Below are 20,030 nucleotides of genomic sequence, written 5' to 3'. Positions count from 1 at the left end.
ATGTCATTATATGTATTACTGTTTGAAGGGATAATAGAGCACAGCTGTTCTATTTAGTAAATTACTAATTACTAATTAGTAATTAACCACAGTACTTAAAGCATGTGTGTAACAGTGCTCAGGGTGGGGAAGTGAAAGAGTGAATGGTGTTAGTGTACGTGCAGCAGAGTGGTTGATTTAAGTACTGTAAGTAAACAAAGAGTGGGTTTTGTTCAGGTAAACAGCTTAGCTGTCCCGTCTTAGTTAGGGTATTTGCTTGTTTAGTTAGTCCTCATCATCAAGGTAGGTTTTGTTTTGTGTTTTGTTTCCAAAACAACGGCCTGTGGCAGGGCAAAGTTGTCCTGCCCCTTTAAGGGAAGGGGTCACATGATTGGCGACCATTCTGGTTCTGGAGTGGAGCTACAGCCCAGAGCCGGAATGGCCGCGGGGTGGGTGTGTGTGTGTGTGTGTGTGTGTGTGTGTGTGTGTGTGTGTGTGGGGTGGGGGGGTTGTGTATGTTTTGTTCTTTTCTTTAAATCTTTGTTTTGGCCACCGTGACCTTTATTTTGCCGTGTGGCGTTTCTTTGTTTTATTTATGTTTAGGTTTATTAAAAATACCCCCCCCCCCCCCCATCTCTGAGTCTTGAGAACGTCAGTATCCTCTGCCATCCTGTCACACGGCCTTGTTAACAAAAAATAAGTGCAGGCTTTTCTGGGTATCGTGGGATACTACAGAAGATTCATTCCAGCTTTCACCACAATAGCGTCCCCCTTAACAGAGCTGATCTGGAATAAAGAGCCGAATACGGTTAGGTGGACAGAGCAAGCTGTACAAACGTTTAAAACTCTCTGTAACATTTTGTGTAGTGACACAGTGTTAATTGTGCCTACAGAGGGGCAGTCCTGTCACAAGTGGTTGAAGGGGTGGAACACCCAGTCCTGTAATTCAGCCGAAAGTTGCTACATAGTTGAAAAGGAGTGTTTGGCCGTTAGTGGGCTATAGAAACCCTGAGGTAGATTTAAAGTTTTTACTGCAGAAGACTGGGAGAAATGTATAGAAGGCCAGAATAACACAAAATAATAAGCAACATACATTTTGTAAGAAATGACCTCAGCCCTTGTGGGATGTTAGGCAGTGTCGACCGATGGCCCTCAAAAAAGCAGAGACCATTGAGTGATGAGACTATCATCTAACTCAGTTGTGTGCAAACTTTTTATATGACACCCCTTTTTCTTAGCATACATTTTGCTGACACTCGCCACTTCAAACATAATTTCTCCGGTTCTACAAGTCCTAGAGTGATCGTCACTGGCTCATTTGAAAGGTAGGAACTGACTGGTTAGCTGTCATTTATGTATTTATTTAAAATGTTCTATCCTATAAAAAAAACAACATTTTTACAGAATTGCCCCTTTAGTCATAGTCCCGCCCCCCCACTTTGCACACCACTGATCTACCTCAGTCCTCCAAAAAGCCAAGTACACTTTCTATGCCGATTCTTCGTAATACTACATTCAGTTTTCCTGTGCCCCTCCCCACCCAATAAAATGTTAATACAATAAAAAAAAACTGGTTTAAAATTAACTTGTTTTCACGAGCAATGCTGTCTAAGGTGATAAATAAAACAATACACACACCTTACGTAAACAGTTGTAGCAATACATGGGAACATGTAACAAAATAAAATAAAAAAGGTCCTTATTTATGTATCCTTTAAAGTTAACAGAAAGGCTGCATTTGAAACCTCTACACTTATTTTTACAGGTCTGAGCTACAGATCTGAGCTGCAAATCTGCCCCTTCTTATGACTTCAGTTAATGTTACAACTTAATCTTTTGGGTCTTTCATCACAGATAGCAGCTTCAGTAAGCATAACTTTAGTCAAAGGATAGACCAGTCCTAATTACAACTATTCAGACTCTGGGGAAAAAGAGATCAGAAGTGTCTGACAAGAAAATGAAAACTGATATTACTAAAAGGCATTCTAGCGATTGTAATTCTACACTCAGGTATGTTGTTTACAGAAATTGTGTATTGTGTTGTATTTGCTAGGAGAAAGCTGTTTCCATACAAATGTATAGATGGGTATGAGCCCCTGAGTTGAAGACATACAGTATATATCTCTCAGGTCCTTTATTTCAATGAATATATAAAACAAATTTTTACTGATTTGCTTTGTATACAGTGTATGTTAAAATATAAAATCAAATATTCATGAGCTGTGTAGAGAACACTTCTGTGATAATGGGATGCATCTCATTTGTGATATATAAAAGGTGCATCTCCCAGTTAAGTCTGTCATGAGCTGCTGGCTTGCATAAGAGCTATTTTTTAGGGAACTGGTTAGCATTTGCTTTTGTATTCAATACATCAATTGTCTTTTTTTTATCCTAACTTGGCTTGTGTTTTTTATGCAAGTTCGATCTGCTTTTATTCTGCCTGAAAAACACAAGCCAAGTTAGTAGAAACAATTGGGGCATCCTTTACCCCCACCACTTTTACAGTTGTGCCTATTTGCTTTGTGCTGGGCAAGGTTGCCCCAGTTGTTTCTTCTGACTTAGCTTGTGTTTTTGATACAAGTTAGAAGAAACAATTGGGGCAACCATCGGTTTTACAGTTGTGCCTATTTGCTCTGTGCTGGGCAAGGTTGCCCCAAAGGTTTCCTGAAACTTGGCTTGTGTTTTTAATATCTCCACTTTAAATGGCTGGGCACCTTTGATAACTTGGTGTTTTCTCACATTTCCAATGGGTTTTTGTTTCAGATATCACTTCTTTTTTCACTTAAAATTACAGGAATAGCAAAACTGTACAACCTATATTGAGGCAATCTATTGCCGTTTGGATAGGGTAAATGTAAATAGTAGCCTTGTCTGTTGAAAGGGTTCAAATGTGAATCTGTGTAGCGTAGCAGTTATGTAGTTGGACTAGTTGCCACTGAATATATGTAACATATAAAAGACAGACTGAACAGAAAGCAAGTCCTGCAACGATGCAACTGTCCGGGTCATTCCAATATATTTTCTAATTTGAAAGTAAAAATATATGAAAGCATGACGACCTTTATATACAAAACTTTTCACTAATATACAATTGAACAAGAACTGTTGAATATTTATTTTCGTTTCATACCGTATTAAATGGCAGTGTTTATATGATAGTGAAACAGAAATAAATAAGAAATAAATGTCTATGTATTGATTTATGTATTCATTTATTAATGTTTTACTTTTACCAAATATATATCCTTCAGCATAGCTAATTCTCAGAGAAATTAATGTTCCTTTTTGTCCAGTGGGGACCACAAATAGCGTTTCTCTCATCAACCAGTATCGAGAGGAACCATACTTCCTTGCGCCAATAGGGACCACAATGAGCGATACACTGACAGGAAACCAACATTTTTCATATAACAAAGTCCCAAGAACTTTCAGCTGCATTTATACTTTTAATTAAAAAAAAAGATTCAAATACATGTTTACTTAATTAAATCTGTTTGCTAAAAAACAGTAACTCGTTATAGTAGCATCTACAATGTCACTGCAGCAACTTTAAGAACAACAAAAAAGGCCTTCTAATCAGTTAGACTAGCAATCACTGGTAAAATCAGCTGTTTTATATGGTGCAGAACTAACTTATTTTAATGTTTTGTTTTGTTTATGGACTTGCCATACCTGCATGGTGGCTGTCTTTAGTAATATCTACAATGTAGTTTTAATGTTTATGCCAGACTTTCTAACAAGTCTGGCATAAACACATTTTGGCTGTTAATTAAACCCTTGTAAAAAACAAAAAAAAACAAAGAACAAGAAAAATGCTTAACATAAAAAACACCAGTCCTACTACAGTAGCAGGCGCAGTTTACAGTGCCTCTGGGTTTCTGATCACATTAGATCAATTCCAGATTTTATTAATCCTTTGATGGAAATGTCCGGTCTAATTTTAATGTTTTCAAGCAAATTGGCCAGTGCTTCTTTCCCTGTTCTGTATACCAGGTCTGCCAGAGGTATATGTACTGCGTGAAACAAATGAGAATCCCTAAACAAAAGAACATCTAGATGGATTTATCTTTTAAATCATCGACAATTTGACTAATACCATCTGCAGCGAATGCACGTCTTGGCCTTTAACTCGCAAGTATTTCCTGTCCAACTCATGTGATAACTTGGGTAACTCAGAAAAGCATGGAAACACTTCCTTTTCACCAAGAATTAATAGTGTAATAATGTAATGTATTTTTGTATTAGCTTCTCCAGGTCACCAGTAGTAATGCGTGGACAGTGAACTTTGTCTTTGTCTCCTTTTCTGTATGTTTTCATTATCAACAAAAATACATGATTGGCATTTTTAAATGCTTGGTCACTAACAAGGCTAACATTGCGGGTTATGTCAGTTCTGTTTAAGGAGCGACTGAGACCAGCACGGAGGCTTCATTCATTTTAATTAATTACAATAAATGGAAACGTTAAAAACCTCCAGTTTAACAACCCAAATATAACCGTGTTTGAGGGACTATTTTGTCTCCAAAGTGAAAATATATATAATAAAACATTTTTTTTTTAACTTTTTTAAAAATGTTTTTATTGTATCTGTTTTAACTTGGAGATATTCTCCATGTATGCATTTTCTTCCTGCTTCTGTAGCTGAGTTTTTAAGGTCTCAAATTTTGGGTTTGCAATGGGATCTATAAACTATGCTGCCTTTTCCTTTCTGTCATTATGTAACCTTTCCACGGACCACCTGATGGGAGCCGGCGGACCACAGATTGAGAACAACTGATGTACTGTATATGCAATGTTCTATGTAAAAAAAAAAAAAAAAAAAAAAAAAAAAGCACCAATATACAGATTTTTTTTTTTTTACTTTATTATAGAATCCACATTTACATTATTTGGCAAAACAGAAAGATTTTCAGTGGCAACACCTTACTCTTAAAACAATCTCTAGAAATGCCTTATGGCCACATCATTAATTCAATAAACTATTAGCCCTTAAAAGGTATATTTTAAGTTTAAACATACTCATCAGATACTATTACCTGAAAAGGTTTATTAGTGGGATGCAACAGACAATTTATCTGTTGAATAATCATCTCAAGTTTCAGTGCCGAACAAGCAAAGTTGGCTAGTTGGCTGGAGTTTGGATCAGACTCATAATACATTTAAAAAGTGCAGGAATGATCTGTTTTTTTTTTACTATGAAATAAATGTTAAATACAATCCACCGCCAACTGAAGTGGCCGATTAACTGCTGAGTTGTAAACCATGAAGTGAAACTGGTCAAATCCTGAAACTCTGTTACAGGCAGCACCTGCAACAGGGAAATGGATAAGGGAAGAAACAGGTTACCAAAAAGGGAATATCATCAAAATGTTATCGTTCAGTTTAAAACAAATATTTTTAACTCACTTGAATAAATGTTCAATCGCCAGATTAAGGTTTATAGTTTAAGAACAAAAAGCGAGCCTATATTGTTCATTATCCCAATACGTTTTGTGCTGTCTGCAATCATTATGAATGGTTCTGGGTTCCGTTGTTCCAATACTGATTCATGACTTCTGGCTAACATACATTTATATATATATATATATATATATATATATATATATATATATATATATATATATATATATATATATATAGTGTGTGTGTGTTGGATGTCTCTGATACTGTCTATGTTAAAAAGACACATGTATAACAATGTATGCAAAATTTAAAAAAATTGAATATGTGGCCAAAGTATTAAGTGGGGTAAACCAGGTAAAGACAGATATAGAGAACAATTATAGTAACTGATCTATAATATCCCACTTACCAATTTATTAAATGCAATGACCAATACCATTACTGTATTAAAGTGTTACAGAACACCCTTTAGTGTTGACATATTACTTGCCACTATTGACTCCTGTGCTATACCGACTGCTGAAATGTTTTTTTAACAAAATATTGATTGCTTTGATATTTTTATTCTAATATCTGGGTGTGGTGGGCAGACTGGGGTCCAGTCTGCAATTCGACATACTGACATTTGGAGATGCTGAGCCAGCAGTTTCCTTTACCAGGATCTGCAGGTCAGTGACGTAACACATGTGGACACTTTTACTTTTCTTATTGTTTTTCGTTTCCCCGAGAACCGGCACCAGCATTCACTATATTTCTCATTGGATTACAAATAACTCACCTTGTCTTGTAAATAAAATTCACTGTCACTCAAGATCTCAACTTTGGACTGTGTATTGTTTCCGCACCTGAACAACTTCACCATCCGACCAGCCACATGGTGTCAGAAACGGAATTGGCAACCCATAAAAGGACATGGAGGCGGAGACGGTAATGCGCATTCTGGCCGAACATGAGCAGCAGCGAGAGGAGAGGAAGGCTCAGCGCCAGCAGCAGATGAACGGTTCTTCACCCAGATGGTGGATCTGATGACCAGTCCGGCAGCTACGGAAACGACGGCAGCAAGAATGTTTGCCAGGCAGCCCAAGCTGATGACGATGACACAGAAGCATTCTTGGTCACGTTTGAGCGAGCGGCCAAAGCCGCCCGATGGCCCAGGACTGTAAGGGTGGGTGTCGGGAGGGTCCTTATCTCATCCCAATACAGATTTTCAAAAAGAGCAATCACACGTTAGTGGACTCTGAGTGCGGGCAGACTCTGATTTGAAATGCGCTACTGGGGGGGGTGTGGTTTGGAAGCCGATACATACTGTGGTTATCTCCTGTATTTAAGAGGATTCTAAACCATAGGCAAGTTAGAATCACTGCAAGTGATCTCAAATGTAATTGTGGCTGTATCACAAAAGCTGCCATATCCTGAAGTGCTGGGTTGTGACTGGACATTTTTCCGGCAACTTATGGGTAAGGGAGATGTGCTAGTTTCCAACCGTAACCACAACACAGAAACGGGAGCGTCAATTGGAACAATCTTTCTTTTGAAGTCTGATCTGTTTGGCCGCAGATTCCACAAAAAGAGAGTGCAGGGTGGAAAAACTTGAAGGCACGAGAATGAGACAAGGGGAGGGGTCTGACTCAAGCGTTAACCAAAGCCCAAGTGTGGTCGGTACTGGGACTGGCTGGGTATTACCATCGCTTCGTTAAAGATTTCTCCACCATAGCCACTCCCCTTACCGATCTCACTAAAAAGACTGTGGCAAATAAAGTGCGCTGGACACCAGAGTGCCAAAGGGCTTTCGATATTATCATTACTGATCACGACATTAGAAGACGCTGAGCCAGCAGAGTTTACTTTACTAGGATCTGCAGGACCGTGATGTAATCACATTTTTTTTTATGGCATATAGAGCAGTTGTTACCTTGGACTGATGACCCTTGATTATGTTTGAATTGCTTAGCTAATTAAAATACTATGATCACAGGTACAAGTCTCAAGCCTGGGCCGGCTTGATCTTCAAAGACTTCGGCTGGGCAACTCCAAGAAGTGGGGCTGGTTTTGCCTTTTATTTAAACCTATGTATTTCTGTACTCTGGACTCTCTTTCATCAAGCTCACCTGACAATGCTGAAGGGTCCTGTAGGGTCAAACCTACAGTATTGTTTTGTTTGACGATTTGTCTGTGCAGTTCGTATGTGGTTACGTTCTGTACTGTGTATCACTGGATTTTCTTTTTGTTTCCGGAATGAAACTGTTTTTATTGAAAATCACATCAAGAGGACTGGAATTATTATTTTTGAGAAATAAACAAACCTCTTAAATCTTACAAAGGTGAGAGAAAGGCTGGGGAACATGTGCTAAGGAATTATACCGTATAACAGGACATTTTGGCTGGTATTAAATTATGTGGATTTGCTACCTTGCTAGATTTTGATGGCTTTTGAATTGGTGTTTTCACTAGGCACTTTCAGAAAAATGCGACCGTTTTGTATTTCTAAACATTAAAAAACATTCAAATACATGTTTACTTAATGAAATCTGTCTTCTAAAACAGTATCTCATTTACAGTAACTCATTATAGCATCTACAATGTCACTGCAGCAACGTGGACTAGCAAGCACTGGCAAAATCAACTCATTTTTATACGGTACAGAACTAATTTATTTTAACATATTGTTTAGGGACGTTGCGATACCTGCACGGTGTGTGTCTTAATAGTAGTATCTACAATAAAATCGAGAATAACAATCCAAAGCAAATTTGCTTTTGTTACAGACTGTCCAACAAGTCTGGAATAAACTAGTTTGGCTGCTACAGTACTTAATTAACCCATTGTAAAAAAAGAACACCACAAAACTGTTTAACATGAAAAAGAACAGTCGTACAGGTACCACAGTAGCAGGCACAGTTTACACTGCCTCGGAGTTCCTGATCACATCATAAATTCTAGATTTTTGAAATCCATTGATGTAAATGTCCGGTCTGCTTTTAATTAAAAACAAATTGGCTTCACCACACTGCCATTCTCATATTCTCATATTCACTTTGACATCTGACACATTCTTTCCCTTGCCCAGTGCTTCTTTAACCTGTGCTGCATACCAGTCTGTCAAAGGCTGGGATCACTCACTGTATGCCACACTCTGATTGGTGGAAGAATTATTGGTGATCCAGTCAAAACCGCCAATAAAGCCAAAATAAATTCCCTGCCAAAATTTCCCGTTATACAGTATATTGCAGAATAACAACGCGTGGACGGACAGAACAAAGAAAGACGGAGTGAAATAGGACCGCCGTCACAGAGGACTCTTCATGTGGAGACTTTTTCTTTTGTTATTGTTTTTTTGTTTCCTGAGCACCGGCACCAGCATTCACTGTACTCTCACCTTGTCTTGTAAATAAAATTCACTGTTATTCACGATCTCAACTTTGCACTGTGTATTGTTTCCGCACCTTCACCACCCGACCAGCCACACTGGGTCATAAAACTACTTGAATACTGTATGTTTAGTTTGTTGTACATGTACAAAAGTAGATGGTAAAAATAAATGACACCATACTGTAACTTTATAAAAAATGCTAAAAGTGCACAGTTTAACCACGGTTTATTTTTCCAGGTTATTCGTGAACTCGTGATAAAGTCAACTCAAATTATTGTCACCATTTGTGATATTAAGAGAGCTTAACTGTATATTGAATAATCTCTGCATAATCTATGTGAAATGCGCTGAATGAATATGTGTATTAAATTTACTGCAGTAACAATATACTTGCACAAACTGTTAAGTGATTGAAAACACATCTCTTTGCTTTTAGCGAACTGGAATAGAGATACTGCATCCAGTTTTTTGTCACTGCAGCCCTCAGCACAGCTGTAGTGGATAATTAAAGCCTTGTGAAATCCTTTTTATTTTTTATAATTTTTTATTTTATTTTTCACAAATTTAGATTTATTTAGTTTTATCCGCTAAAAATGTTTTTTTTTTTTATTGTTTCATTACAGATACACATTAATAAAATAAGTCAAATAGTTAAATAAAAACAAAGTATACATCATGTTTTAACTATATATATTTATATCTTTTTTTTTTTTTAATTGTTTTGAGAAACAGACCTAGCACAGAAAATAATTTAGTTACCATAATTTCTCACTAGCGACAGTAACGGTAACATACTCAACTATTTTTAATTAACTGCCTATGTACAGTAAATACTGCCCATGCCCTCTATAAAAATACAATAAGATAAAATAAAAATACAAAAAATACATTACTGCACAACAGAAATCAAATCAGCATGAAGGATATTAAATCAACAAACACACAAAAAATGGCTTATTTCAAAATGTTGTACAATTCAGCATTAACTCAAAAAGCATGTTACTGAAAAAAATATATATTTTACGAATGTGTTCATAAGGATCTTCAATCTTGCACAAATATTCAAATTAAGAATTAAACGCAAGTATACAACAGAACTCTACGTTTTCTTTTTTCATGGTTTGTTGTCTGTCACTTGCAATCAGTGAATACTTTGAAAAAAATAAAAAAAGTTCAGTCAACGGAAAATACAGGGTACATGAGACAAGAAATCACGGTACTGGATAAGCTGGCATTCTGGCACCTGAGCCCAAACACATGTCAGTACCACAACAAAAAATCATTTATTTCCACTTCCCTCAGAAGTGCCATGTTCACACTACATTCCTTCAACATATTTCTATCCACTGATTCTCGAGTGGCTTTCTCCAGTGGATTAAATAATTGGCCAAGAGAAGGCAGGAGAAATTCTTTGCAGCGTTGTTTAATTGTTATGCGCAGTTTAGGCATTTTAGAAACAAACATCTCTTCACTTCCATCACAATTTTAATTCCCAAAAGACTCGCTCCAAATTATACATCTGCTCAAGTGCTAGTCAGAGTTTCCGTTTTCCTTCAGATGTGTCTATGGTAACGGCTGAGCCTTGACAACTACGATTGCATAATTGTATAAAAATCCCAATTTAAAAATGTCATCCTATGTTTGCTTTATAATGATTTTTCATTTTATTTAGTTTTATATTTGCATTTTGTTTTATGTCGTTTTATATGTTGCATTTCGTTTTATTTCATGCTATTTCGTATTTGCAAAAAACATGGGGCTCTATGGATAATCCTTCTTAAAATAGTGTATGCAGTGCTCCAGATAAGATTTTGGGTCATTGAGTAATTTACTCTCCAATTTAGACACTGTCTGAGTAAAATGTATTTTGGGGTGAGTAAATACTTTCAAGAAATACTGTACATACTTTAATACTAACAACAGCCTTACATTTTAACTGTAATGTTACTTTGAACTACTGTACAGATACTTGGTCTTACAATAAAAACTTCCCTTTCCTTATTTTCCCAGACCAACCAACCTTGACATTTTTTTTTTGAGTAGCACTCTTTCACGCAGACATCTCGGGGGGTCCGGGGGGCTTCCCCCCAGAATTGTTTTAGGGCATAAAACAGCTAAATTTGAGTATGAATTTTTCAGTAAAAAAAAATAATGAGATTAGCTATGATTGTTTCAGTTTAAATTTAATTTTGTTTACCTTAGTATAGATGAAACATTTTTAATTTATACCAACTGAAAATTATTTCAAGTACAGAAAATAGCCATTTTTGTAGTATGTTTGTATTTTATTTACTGTCAAAACATAACAAATTGAAATGTAAAAGCTTCTAAAACAGACAAACAAAGCACTTTCAAAAAAGGAAAAAAAAACTTGTAAATAGTCACTGAGTCAGCACCAAATGTAATAGCTATCCACAAAGTGAGTGTTTGGAACAGAAAGGAATCAAACTGCACTTTCAGATATTGAATGTTTAGCTTCATAGGAGGCTGACTTGGCTTTCCTGAGCAAAGTGTCACTAAAGGTTTGTGTGCGACACACTTGCTGCTGCACTGACATCATAACTTTGTGCGTTACCAGTGAAGTTAGCATGTCTGTGCTCAGGCTGGCTCTGTGTTGGGTTTTGTTTTTGGTCACCAAGTTGAACACTCTTTCACAGTCAGCATTACTGTGGAAGATGACCAAAACGCCTAGCGTGGTAACATTACAGTAATGCCCTATTCTTTTGTTCTGGACAGAAATATAAAGTTTCCTTCTACAGGATTCCTGCTGATTCAGACAGGAGGGTAAAATGGATTTCAGCGATTAAAAGAGAATAAAAAAATGAAAAAGACTGGACCCATTCGTTTGTAGTGAGTGCTTCATAAAAAAGTTAATATCAGTAAGCATATATTGGTAGTTCTGATATTACGTTAGTAGTCGTAGTAGTATTAAGTCCCACTTTAACACGCTTACTTGTATGGCTGTTTATTTAGCTATAGTTAAACAGGATTACACTTATGCGGGTCAGTGATTCCCAGTCCTTACATAAAACCACAAACCAGCCGTTTATGACTTGATTAAAGCACAATGAAACAGCATTTATCTACAATGTAATTGTACGCTACTTGCAAAATAAACAGAAGCCTTATGTACCTTAACCACATTAACAATGTTAATGCTGTGCTCATTTTTATAAAATCTAATTTTACTGACATCCCTGTATGGTAACAGGTGTTTGTGAAAAACAGGACAACGAACCAAAAAACAGAATATTAAATTTAAATATTGTACTACATTATTATAATAAATGTTTGTACTTACTCCCTCGCCATTCTTGTAAAATCATTTTACCCAATAGTCATGTTCAATTTTTAATTGCCCTGCACAATGGGAAATTAGTGTTGGTGTAACTTGTATGGGGAAATGGGTTTGTTTTGTGTGCTTTTTGGAGTTGTTGTGTGTTATTAAATGATTGTTTACAGACGGGTGCTCAGTTGAGACATGCTGCCTGCTAGGTTTGGTTGAGAGGAAGGGCAGCCAGTGATTGGCTGTGCTGGTCCTCAATCAGCAGGTGGGCGGGTCTTGACTGCATGTCTGTCAGCATAAAAACATCCGGTGGAGATCGCTCTGGGCGACTGCAAAGCCATGCTACAGAGGGGAGCTGTGTACACTCAGGAGGAGAGCGTCCGCTCTGCAGGAACGACAGCTATGCAACCCTGAAACTGCAACACGGTACTTGTGAAGGCAATGCCCAGCCAAGGCCGTATGAAGAAGCAGGAGTCGACGTATGAATACCGGCTCATAAGTAGGTTAGTTCAGGGGATAGTGATCCCAAGTCATGTATAGCGAGGGTTACGTAGTGTAGCCGGTTCCTGGAACGGGATGCCTTGTTTATAAGGGTAGCGCTCGCCCTGTGTGGCACCTTTTATTTGTAGTTTTTGTACTGTGTTTTATTTTGCCTTTTGTACAGCTTGTAAGTGTCCTCTGTGCGTTACCATCGCTGGTAACGTCACATGACCCCTTTGTTTATTTACTTTCTGTGTGTGTTAATAAATCCTGCTCGCTTGTGCGGGCATTTCACCTCCACCCCCGATGTCTCTCTGTATTGCCTAAGTAACGGCTACCCACACACGTGACACGAGCAACTTGTCACAGTCCATGTTAAAATACATTTGACACTTAAGACAGGCACAGTAAATATGCAGTGCTCCCTCCATAAGACACCATACCAATACCACCCCAATTCATCAGATTTTACCAGAAAACAAAACACCTGCTATGAACAGCATTTAAAAAAAAATCATTTTCTGCTTTAAGTTACATAGTGTTTTTAAGGGAAACTCTCTATTGACTTCTTCACAACTTACCATAACCTCCAGTTGTATTTGCACAGATTACTGCACCAAAGAAACCAGGATAATACTTCTTAATTCTGTCGATAACCTTCCTGCATGCTGTGGTCGGGTCTATTCCACTGCTCATGTACTCCACAGCTTGGTAACTAAACACACAAAAAAAAAAATAATGTAGCGAATTCCACATCAACTCAGTCCCTGGATAGCCAAATTGCAATTATTTTGATAGAAATAGGTAGACAGTAGTGATGTGACAATACAAAATATATTTTCATGATCTTCAGGTGACTATGTTGAGTTTGATTCTACAACGTATTTCTTTTTTTACGGAGTTCACGCTTGCCTTAGACATGTTAAAAACATCTCAAATAGTGGTGAGGTTTTCTTTTCAGTTAGAGGCTTAGTGAAATCATTGAGGTTTTCACTGGAACCGAATAAACTGAATATTCAATGCAAGTAGGTAGCATTATGAGAATGCCCTGCTCATTGTGAGGAAATACTTCAGTAAACCACCAGCTAACAAGTATACCCGTTCTGCTGTTTGAGCAGGCTTTACCATGTCATGTCACTCAAGTTAAAAAATCTACTTAAAATTGTCTTATCAAATCTATTTTACAAGCCTGAAAACCTTGGAAGGAATCGCATCATAACATCCCCATCCCCAGTAGCAGCTGCACCTCCAACTGTGCTGTCAGCATAGGCCCCTGCTCCAGCGATTGGTGAATCCCCTACACGGCTATCATACAAGAAAAAAAAAAGCACACACAGAAATACATTAATCAATCACACACATGGGAAATTTTCAAGTCTGAAGGCCAGTGACGGAGAATACAAAAAATGTAAATGCTTCAATACTTCCAATAGTATCAACAAACATTTTGTGTGTTAGCCTTTTATGCCTATCACCTCATAACTAGAGGCTTTTGAACTACACTTTGAGAGACACTTTTCATAAAATATATATTTTTTTTAAATCTCAGAAGACCACTGGTATGTAAAACCTATACTGTGTTTAGCCATTATTATTGGTTCATTTTTCAGTTTGTGTTATGATTAAAGCCCAAGTTGAAACAGGACTCTGTACAGTTCACATTAATAATAAAATACCTGATTAGAACACGATTCTGGACAGGAGTGAGTACAACAAACTTGTTTTTACTTGTATCTGTTTTTATCCAACTCATGACACCTGTAATTGTGCTACAAGCTTCAGATGGCTTTGTCACATAATGTGATCATTTTAATTTGTCTTTTTGTAGCGACATTACAATGTGCCTGACTGAGTGGACAGATGTAAAAAAAACAATGAGTTGGATATCAATCTTATGTTACAACCCACCTGTTTAATAGAAACACCGTACAGGATTAGATCACTACAGGTCTTTCTGTTTCTCGGATTCACAATAAAAGCAAGCTAGAAATAAGCCCACTATTTTAGGTTATTATTGCAGAATTGTGCAGGAATGGCAGATCCGCCTTAAATGTACCCTGACTTAGGCAGTGTTAATGATCCACTGATTCGACACAAACAATACATTGAAATCATCACACTCACATACACTTATGAACATCAGAACTGCATCTAGTAATTTATATAAAAAATTGTTTCTTTAAAATTACAATAACATTTTACACTAGTACCATCAATGATAGACTTTCTTGAAAGAAAAACATTGAAAAAGCTATTAGAATTCAGAATTCATCAACATGGTTGTTTTGTACACACCCAGGAATCTTATGTTTTGCTCCATTGGTTGACGTTCCAGCAGCGACATGCCCCGTCTTATTGATCACAATCATTCCTAGATAATAATAATAATAATAAATAATAATAATAAAAAGATTTGGCCATAACTTTATAAATTCTCACACGCTTGCAGACCAGTTTATAACATATTGCTCTGCTGTCTATCATTCATTGTCAGTTCCATAGCAAAGCTTTTTTGTAAGACTATTGAAATGTCCCACAGTTATTCTGCTTCTTCCATAAACTTTAATTAGTCTATGCATGACATACTGCTACACAAGGTTAAAGTGGTGACAGCTTTCTTAGTGTAGGTACTTAAAATGTAATTAATCAGAGGCTTACACAGAAAGTGTTAATAAATGAAGGTTTAAAATATACTCTTCATAGAAAGGCAGAAATAAGGAAAGGATTTTAGATGATTTAAAAAAAAAAAGCAAAACATGTACTGTACCAATAGTGTCATGATTATGAATATTAATAATTTGCTTTCGCCATCTTTGTTGCACGCTCGTAGGTTTGTATGGACCACATGATTTTGAAGGGTCAGGTGAAACACCCTGTCAATTATTTTGGGAAAAAATGTACACGGTTAGTATATCATAGATGATAACTCGCAGTTCACATTGCGTTGCCTACTGATTTACCATGATTAGATTTTTGTTTCAAATTATTCTTTAGAAAGTTATTTAGGAAAACCTTAAATGTGTTATCTGTACTATCACTAATATTAGTGACACATATGGTCCTTTTTGGCTATCAATAATGTGTTGTGTTTCCAACTTTTTTAATGAGATATAGGACAAAAAATATTATGTATACATTATTATGTAGCAAAAAGGTTACAAAAAATAAAATAAAAAAAAAAAACACTTACCTCCCAGAAATTTGGCTGGCAACTTTCATTTAGCCACTTTGTATGCATAGCAAGAGAGCTGTGTGTAGTCAAATCTTCAGCTAAAAAACCCATATTTTCAGCAAAAATTGATGCTTTGGAAAAAAAATAAAAATGTTGTAAATCAAATGCACAAATGCAGTAATTATATACACTGACATATATATATATATATATATATATATATATATATATATATATATATATATATATATATATCAGTGTGTGTGTGTGTGTGTATATATATATACACATATATATACACACATACACTGATATATATATATATATATATATATATATACTGAGATTATATATATATATATATATATATATATATATATATATATATATATATATATATATATACACACACACACACACACACACCAGTCTAAGTTTTACATCAATAGCTCATTAGGCAAATACATAATGTTATTTACATTTTAAATAGTGAGCAGATAGGTTTGTTGATTGTTTGAGTAGTATTGTTCCTTGGGATAACCAAATACTAAGCTGAAGTGATTTCATGTGATTTCGTAAAAAACGCCAGGTGCTCAGTGTTTGGTATTTGAGTTGAGTTAAAAATGCTGAAATGAGTTGATTAAGAATCTGCATAAACAGCCATTCAAAAATTAACGCAAGAACAGCGATTACAATTGCACAACTTCAAGAAAACAATGTCGAGGTCTTGTCGTGGCCAGCTTTTTCTCCTGACCCGAGTCTAATAGAACATCTGTGGGACCAAATCACCAGTGCCAGCCACGGGAGACAACCGCGACCAGCCAACCTTCGCCAGCTGGCTGCAGCAGCACAGGAAGAGTGGCGGAACATCCCACAGCAGTCTATCCAGAGGCTGATCAGGTCTATGCGTCAGCGCTGCCAGGATTGTGTTAATGCTCAGGGAGGTCATACACACTACTAACTTTGTAATGTTTTCATTTTGACGGTGTGTCACCTTTCATACTGAAAACTTATCATGATTCTTTGATCTGTATTTTTGTTCAGATTTTCTATGATTTTGTTTGATATCTATGTTTACAATATTTGATTAAATCCATTAAACCTCAGTGTTGCGTTTCTTTTGTGCATCAGTATATACAGATGTTTCTGTTTAAATTATTCAAGATGTGACCATTCTTCTATGGTCTTAATCAGGAAATTCAAGGTTTCAAGAAGTCCTGGCAACTATAAAAAGAAAAATTACCTGATTCTCCTACTAAAAATGTATGCCTGGTATGCTCCATTACAGCCCGTGCCACACCAATGGCATTCTTGATTCGTCTAAGGTCTGCTACAGCTCCAACTTGCATAGTATCACTACATCAAATGCACAAAAAATTTAAAGTTTACATATTAAAAGAACCTGCCAACATCTGAGATTTAACTTACTGATATGACTTCATTTGGAAATCATCAGAAAAATAACAGTTTCAAGCTGTGCTCTTGGTCTGTAAAAAGACAAGTTCTGACAACCCACTTTAATTTATTAATCAAGAGAGAATCCTAAATTGTAATACCTTGACATTCTATGTGGTCAAGTCTAGAAAAGTGGTAATATATGTTATTTGCTGAAGTTCAAGGCAGTCTAGGAGATGTTCTTCTATATGCAATGACAGTGAACTATTTACTATTATCTTTATTTTATGATTTGCAGCACTATAGCGTGCTGCTGTATACTAAGACTATGCTTTTCAAACATGTCTGTACTTCATATTCTGTATCTCATAAACTAAGTAGGTTATGGAGGTCATTGTCACGCAGGTGACATACAATGATAGTGGGAACCTTTTGACATCCAGGTCAAGAAATACTATACCAGGCCAATCCTCCAACATTTCCAACCTTCTCACACAAAGAGTAGAACCAACATACAAAATTAGGTACAAACTTAGTACCTATTACATTTTAAGTAATCTGTGAAAGAGAGAGAGGTTATGACAGGCTTTTTCAAAGTATTCCTAAGTTGGTCCCTATTTTTAAAGAAATCTGTTTCATGAAAACAGTTGATAGTTCTTTCTCTAGACTCATAGCAAATGTTTGATGATGTTGACATTGTAAGTAAAAGTAAAACACTTCCTTAGCCTACACCAGTGGTTCTAAAAGTGATTACTGTAATTAAAGGTAGGAAAATTAGGTTTAAAACAAGTTACAATTTCTTTAAAAGCACTTAGTTGAACCATTGTGTCATCATCACCCACAGCAACAACTCCTGAGATTGTGAAAAACTTCAAACTGCAATTTATACTATAGGAAAATGTAATGCAGTACTCACCCATTCATGACCATAGCATCCAAAGTGGTTTCTCCTCTCTCATCAGGGCTCCCTCCATATCCCACACTGCCGTCACATTGCTCTGTCTCACAAAGTGCACATCCCTTTTCTACAGCATCTAGCACTGACGCCCCTGACTGTAGGGTGTCCCATGCTTAGAAAAAAAACAAAAAACAAACAAATGCAATAACTAAAAAGCAGCAACAAGAACAAAACATTTGTATGGGGCAGAACAAATACTATTTGCGTCTCTTTCATTATCTGTTTTTACAATATCACATGCCCACTAAAGAAAACTGCAGGGATGGCAATAAGACTCCCATTGCATAGCATTCATGTTTTTACTAGTTTAATAAGACACACCTGAGGTTGTTAACTATCCACTGTGGCTAATCAAGCTCGTAATAAAACCTGGAAAGGGTAAACTGCTATGCCACAGGAGCCTTATTTCCATGACTGGACTGATTTAAACAGCTTACAATATCAACACAAAAACAAAATACTTGGCTACACTTAAGATTCTTTTACCCCTTTATTTTACTATAGTCTACTCTAACATGCCCCATGAGTTGGTTGCTGATAGTAAATGTCTTTCTCTAGCTGTGCAGGAGTCAGACACATTTGGGGCATATTACAGTAACACCAGTGTGTAGTCTGAAAGCAACTTTTGTCAATACAGGATTAAAGGTAAAATTAGGCAAATAAGATAGGCAGGGGATGTGATGCCTGGTAATAAAATCTGAGGATGTAGTAATGTCAGAACAAATATAGTTTATCATTACTGGTGTAGTGTTATTTTCAGGTATGAGGGTAAAGTGGTACGCAGTGCACTGTGCTTGCTCGCGCATGCCTAAAGAACTTCTGCTAAGGAAGCAGCTGGTACGTTGTGCTGTTTTTGGTCTTTTACATATTTTTCCACCATTAAGAAAATAGTATTATCGTATATTTATCAATGCAATACACTGGGTCTTGTACATTTCTTTTACTCCTGAAACTTTGCGGTAGACTTCTCATTTCGTCTTGTTCCTCGTGATTTTGTTTTTCTTTTTAGAGAACTTGATTGTCTGTTTCCAGTTTAAGTTTGCAACAAAATATATTTAATTAATGATAAATGTACCACTGTTTGACAACAGGAAAGCACATCACATCGCAATTGATTGCACCTGTACCAAAATATCACAGCATACCACTTTATAACATTCATTACACGGGTCAAGTTTTGGTACAACTTTATAACACTACACCGGTAAGAAATCATATCACATATCAGTAATTATAAATCATATTTATACGAAAAGCAACTAACATGTGTATATTTTTACCTTTTTCAGTAGCTTTCTGAAAGGGCCAAGTGTTAATGACCAGAGGCAGTACTGTTGCAGCTTGGCTGAAAGACGCCAGGAGACAGAACACATACAGATTAACCACTAGTGTCATATTCAGTATAGACATTGTGCAAGTTATTATTTTATTTCCCGGCGATTTTTAGTTTTTGTTAGTTTTCTCGAGCGAACGATATAACCCTACTCGGTTGATGCAAGACTCAGAGAAACCATATGAAGGTGCGAGTTGAAGATGATCGGTTTGTCTTGTTCTGCAGTGACACTGACAGATCTGCAGATCTAGCGATTGTCCTTCACTTATCTGAATGCAGTAAATACCTGCTTGTAGTACTGACACGGAGAGTTTCAAAAAAAAAAAAAGCTGTACATAAATTAACACAGTGGCGACTGAGCTCTGCCCTTTCTTCCTTACTTTACAACCTGTTCTATTTCTCGTGATTTCCTTTTTTTCTTTTTTTTTTTTTTTTTTTTTTTTTTTTTTTTGTCGGCTCTGTCACGTGCCTGTACGGGCACTGCACTGGGACAATCATGACTGCAAAGATACGGTAGTTGCTTATTATCGTATTTTCTCAGTTATGATCCCACCTTGTCAAGAATTTTGTAGTAGTCATTCCATGGTGGTGGGGAACAAAAAGTGGGAAACGACGAAAATAAAACTGGCGTTGTAATCTATAGTGTCTGTTTTC

At 36.5% G+C, this 20,030-nt stretch overlaps 1 protein-coding gene across 2 annotated transcripts; it reads right to left on the bottom strand.

Annotated features, from left to right (window-relative positions):
• Window positions 1–4,831: 4,831 nt before the first annotated feature.
• On the bottom strand, window positions 4,832–19,810 carry aga (aspartylglucosaminidase). 2 transcript variants are annotated; one of them, XM_058998736.1, is made up of 9 exons: window positions 19,324–19,807; window positions 18,002–18,155; window positions 16,934–17,046; window positions 15,709–15,821; window positions 15,286–15,391; window positions 14,814–14,889; window positions 13,716–13,823; window positions 13,100–13,233; window positions 4,832–5,287 (listed from the first exon to the last, which is right to left on the bottom strand). In XM_058998736.1, the coding sequence occupies exons 1-9, from the start codon at window positions 19,451–19,453 to the stop codon at window positions 5,187–5,189; spliced, it is 1,035 nt and encodes a 344-aa protein (XP_058854719.1). In that variant the 5' UTR covers window positions 19,454–19,807; the 3' UTR covers window positions 4,832–5,186. The 2 variants fall into 2 exon arrangements, with proteins under 2 accessions (XP_058854719.1, XP_058854711.1); XM_058998728.1 differs by lacking the exon at window positions 4,832–5,287 and adding an exon at window positions 5,294–5,538 and having other exon boundaries at window positions 19,324–19,810.
• Window positions 19,811–20,030: the final 220 nt, after the last annotated feature.

This window comes from Acipenser ruthenus, chromosome 2, assembly GCF_902713425.1.
Source record: "Acipenser ruthenus chromosome 2, fAciRut3.2 maternal haplotype, whole genome shotgun sequence".
In the NCBI taxonomy this organism is placed as follows: domain Eukaryota; kingdom Metazoa; phylum Chordata; class Actinopteri; order Acipenseriformes; family Acipenseridae; genus Acipenser; species Acipenser ruthenus.
Note: the sequence above shows the minus strand (reverse complement) of the source record. Positions and strands in the feature narration are given on the sequence as shown.

Excerpts from the sequence above, each read along its gene's own strand:
- aga (XM_058998728.1), bottom strand. The coding sequence starts at position 19,453 with ATGTCTATACTGAATATGACACTAGTGGTTAATCTGTATGTGTTCTGT. Across the intron at positions 17,047-18,001 it reads GATGCTATGGTCATGAATGG|TGATACTATGCAAGTTGGAG; the intron begins GTGAGTACTGCA and ends CATTTGATGTAG. Across the intron at positions 15,822-16,933 it reads ATTTTTAGTAGGAGAATCAG|CATCAATTTTTGCTGAAAAT; the intron begins GTAATTTTTCTT and ends TTTTTTCCAAAG.